At 38.3% G+C, this 4720-nt stretch overlaps 2 protein-coding genes across 2 annotated transcripts; both read right to left on the minus strand.

Annotated features, from left to right (window-relative positions):
- Nucleotides 1–695: 695 nt before the first annotated feature.
- On the minus strand, nt 696–1634 carry LOC134944383 (taste receptor type 2 member 40-like). Its single transcript, XM_063932963.1, has one exon. It carries the CDS (start codon nt 1632–1634, stop codon nt 696–698), a length of 939 nt encoding a protein of 312 aa, XP_063789033.1.
- A 2032-nt stretch (nt 1635–3666) lies between these two features.
- LOC134944384 (taste receptor type 2 member 40-like) lies at nt 3667–4350 on the minus strand. The gene has a single exon (XM_063932964.1). The coding sequence runs from the start codon at nt 4348–4350 to the stop codon at nt 3667–3669; it is 684 nt and encodes a 227-aa protein (XP_063789034.1).
- Between the last annotated feature and the right edge of the window lie 370 nt (nt 4351–4720).

Raw genomic sequence — 4720 nt, forward strand, 5'->3', positions numbered from 1 at the left:
ACCATGCATAAAAAGTAGTGGGTTATGCATGATTGTTTAAGAAATCACATTTGTCACAGTAATTCTTTATTTACAAAGACAATATTACACATTGTTTTTTTTTATTATTATTTTTTCCACATGATATATGGACATTTGAAATGAGTGCAAAGAACAACATAAGAAGTACACAGAAAACAAGAATTGACAACAAAGGAACGTATTGATATATTTATTTGCTCTTGTTCACATTATTTATTTCACTTATAATATATATGCTCTAAGTGGTTAGCGCCCATGATTGTGCCATTTCCTCATATCACATTTTGTACCCTTCTTGTTTGTGGTGAGATGACACCCCATTTTTGAGGAAGAGGCACTCCATATGGGCTGCTGTGACGCATATTTCTAAGAGTATACAAAACAACCTTTCTTGACTGGTACATTTCGGGCTAACAGTACTATTTCTAGCATCCAAGTGTCACCACCAAACTAGTGCTGACCCTAGGCATGAGCCTCACCTGCCCAATGGGAAATTTGCTTCTGGAGAACATCAGGCATACACCTCTAAATCAAGCCCTCTATCTCATTACAACAGAGTGCACCCCTCAAGTTTTCCAGAAGAAGAATAGTAAGTGATTATGGAAACATCTGAAAGTCTACTTATATCCTCTCACTGGCTGATAGAGAAGAACATTGTCGAGATTTACAGCTCTCTAATTGTCAGGTTTTGTGTTTCTCCTGCAGACAGCAGAAAATGTCTCCACAAAAACCTTCCTGAGCTTAGAGCTAGCCTGGATATCGATGATGGACTCTGCTGTTGGATAGGACATCACTATGACCCAACAAATTACAAGCTTCTCATTTGGGGGGGAACTGAATTTAGCTGTGGACAACACAATCTCAGCTATACAGAAGGTAACAAAGACTATGAGGATCAGGGTAACTGTTCTTATAGCATTGAGGTGGGCTTGGAGTTTAGGACGAGTAAATCCAGAGTCACTCTGCTTCATGTTACACACATGTCTCAAAAGAGAGGAAACCGTGAGTATAATAGAGTAGAGTATGAGGATAAATGGAAGCCCGCAGCCTAGACAGGTGGTTATTAGCGAATACAAGGGATTCACATTAAATGTCCCACTAATAAAAGAGGTTCCTACTGTACTGTTCTCAGATCCTTTGACTTCAGCTTCAATTTTGATATTCCAAATGCACAGGAGACCTATGAGGAATGTCCCACCAGCTGTGAGTAGAAGCAGCAGCAGAAGGGAAGATGAGCTGATCCTCTGCAACCAAACACAGAGCCCATATCTGAAGTTGGTGATGGTGGTACAGTAGTAGGCACAAAGCCAGGCAGTCAGCCAAAAGCTGCAGTAAGTTGTTGTAAGTGTAATTATGGTTATTGGAAAGTACACTTCCTTAATGAACAGCAGAGGAACACAAATGACATAGAGTGTTCCCTGTACTGTCAGACTGCACTGCAGGAGAATGTTCACCAGTCCTCGCAGAAGATGGATCAGATCAGATGGGTTCAGCCTTGTGTCATTTCTAATGTTTTTAGCATCCATAATTATGATGTACATGTTCAATGTAATTGCTATCCCACTTTCGAGGAATGCAATGCTTAGCAGAACAATAAAAGTTGGAGAAGTCATTTTGTGGCTGTTCTGTATGTTCCAGCTGGCGGTAATGGTGTGTGATTTTTGAGCACGGGCAGGTTTATATTTGAGGTTTGAATCATGCAAATATATTCTAGGATTTTGTTGTCATGTTCCAAACAAAAATATCTACAGTATTTTACTGCAATGACATTTAAACTACTTTATTTTGCAAACTGAAATGCAAATTCAAAATTTGCATTCAAGATTATTATTTTTGCAGGTAAAGATTTTATTTAAAAAATAAAGACATGTGTGCTGTTACTGTAGATGACTCTGGATCACTAATGAATGACAGTATGCGAAGCTGAACAAAACATGTTTTTACTGTGCAAATACTAAGACAGGACTGAATACTTGATGGCTGCTAAGAAATTTTTGGAGCAAGGGAAGCGGCCACCAAGTAGTATCACTCCGCCATTTACAAAATGTAGCTAACAGTGTGAATAACATTGCGCCAGGCGAAAGAAAATATACTTGCACATAAAATGCTGAATAAGGATGGGCATCAGGTAACAAAGTTCTGGAACTTGGGGTTGTGCCATCATAACCTGCCAGATATTGTAATGAGAAATTGGGTCAATTGGGAGTATTCCTCTTAGGAATGATCTGCACTCAGCGAGATCATCTGAGACTATGGTGGTCGTGTTGGGTATAGGTTCCCTGCCGGGTATCCCTGACCATGACTGACTGGTGAATTGGACCTTGACAGGGTTTCAGTGACACTCACCTGTTGCGCTTCTGTAGGGCATCATTGGCCTTGATGAGGTAAAGGCTCAGCCTATGGGCCAGTCCTTGAACCTTTTCAAGTTTGTCAGACCCTACTAGAATTTCCATATGTTCTGGTTGTCCAGGGTTTAAGTAACTTTGACAGTGTGAGGATGTGTCATAGATGGACTTAGACCCTTGTCAGATACTGGTTACAGCAATGAGCACATCTTGTTCCACCTGTGGTTGAAGCTTGCACTTGGCCATGGGAATCACTGTGCAGGCAAGCCTAGAGAACACATGATGTGCAGATGAATAGACCCCATGCCTGGGACTACTGTATAGCTCAAGTTATAAAACACCAAGTAGAGATTAGACCCATCAGAAATACCTGCACGAGGCGACCACAGGATAATGGTTCTGAATAAAGTCCTGAGGCAGAGGTAGATTGACAGGCAGTCTGCAAATATTTTACATGAATGTTTATAAGTGTTAACCACCCCTTCCCCCATGCAATGTGTGGTCTGTGCTGCAGCCCAGGGGCCAGCAGCTACCAATGCTCATACCCGATGGTTTGTGTACAACTACAAAGGTGGGAGGACTGATCATATGCAATGACCATATTTAAAGCCCCAAAATAATTGTCTAAATACAAGCAGCTGATAGACTTAATCAAGCATGTGGATCAATTTGAAGTAATGGAGAGACCATGAAATTTATACATGTAAATCCACACAATAAATTCAAATACTATAGTACTCAGGAATGGAATAGTAAATAACATATAGATACAAATACTATATCAATACATAACTTTATATTTTAAATTATAAAAAGTAATTTGTCTATATAAATATATATACACATCAATAAAGTGTTATAAAAGTTACCAATCAATAAAAATAATATATAAATATAATCTATCAAAATGTGATTTCATTCGTTTAAAACCTTTTACCTTAAAGACATATACAAAATTAATTTTATTGATATTAATATTATTATTCTTAATTCTATTATTACAGTGACAAATTCAAATAAATTCTAAACTAAACGAATCGGTCTGTGGAGTCGACCGAGAGGAGACCAAGCTCACCCAGGAGAGATATATTTAAACTCATCCAGAATGTGTCCATCGTCCATCCATCAAAACCACACACACAACTCAAATGCAATACCACTATCAATTCCTAGTATATTAAAAAATATGGTATAATAATATATTATAAACCCTACATACGTGAATCTATAAACAAATAAATATGTGAAAAACGAATAAAAATTATTATATATCCATGCATCTTATAGCATTGAGGTGGGATTAGAGTTTAGGACGAGTAAATCCAGAATCACTCTGCTTCATGTTACACACGTGTCTCAAAAGAGAGGATACTGTGAGTAGAATAGAGTAGAGTATGAGGATGAAGGGCAGCACGCAGCCAAGAATGGTGGTTATTAGCGAATTCAAGGGATTCACATTAAATGTCCCACTAAAGAAAGAGGTTCCTGATGTACTATTCTCAGATCCTTTCACTTCAGCTTCAATTTTGGTATTCCAAAAGGACAGGAGACCTATGAGAAATGTCCCACCAGCTGTGAGTAGAAACAGCAGCAGAAGGGAAGATGAGCTGATCCTCTGTAACCAAACACAGAGCACATATCTGAAGTTGGTGATGGTGGTACAGTAGTAGGCACAGAGCCAGGCGGTCAGCCAGAAACTGCAGTAAGTCATTGTAAGTGTAATTATGAACAATGGAAATAACACTTCCTTAATAAACAGCAGAGGAACACAAATGACATAGAGTGTTCCCTGTACTGTCAGACCCCACTGCAGGAGAATGTTCACCAGTCCTCGCAGAAGATGGATCAGATGAGATGGGTTCAGCTTTGTGTCATTTCTAACATTTTTAGCATCCATAATTATGATGTACATGTTCAATGTAATCGCTTTCTCACTTTGGAGGAATGCAATGCTTAGCAGAACAATTAAGGTTGGAGACAGCATTTTGTGGCTTTCTGTATGTTCCAGCTGGCGGTATTGGTTTGTGTTTATTGAGTATGGGCAGATCTGTGTTTGAAGTTTGAATCATGCAAATATTCTGTAGGATTTGGTTATGTCATGTTCCAAATAAAAATAGCTACAGTATTTTACTGCAATGCCATTTAAACTACTGTATTTTGCAAACTGAAATGCAAATTCAAAGAAACCATTCAAGATTATTTTATTTGCAGGTAATCATTTTATTTATAAAATAAAAACATGTTACTGTAGATGATTCTGGATCACCATTAAATGACAGGATGTGGAGATTTATTTATTTATTAGCAGTTTCTTGCATAGCGCAGCATATTCCGTTGCACTTTACAATTAGAAC

This window comes from Pseudophryne corroboree, chromosome 7 (assembly GCF_028390025.1).
Source record: "Pseudophryne corroboree isolate aPseCor3 chromosome 7, aPseCor3.hap2, whole genome shotgun sequence".
Lineage (NCBI taxonomy): Eukaryota > Metazoa > Chordata > Amphibia > Anura > Myobatrachidae > Pseudophryne > Pseudophryne corroboree.

What these genes read in the sequence shown, in the direction of transcription:
- LOC134944383 (XM_063932963.1), bottom strand. Translation starts at nt 1,634, where the DNA reads ATGACTTCTCCAACTTTTATTGTTCTGCTAAGCATTGCATTCCTCGAA.
- LOC134944384 (XM_063932964.1), bottom strand. Translation starts at nt 4,350, where the DNA reads ATGCTGTCTCCAACCTTAATTGTTCTGCTAAGCATTGCATTCCTCCAA.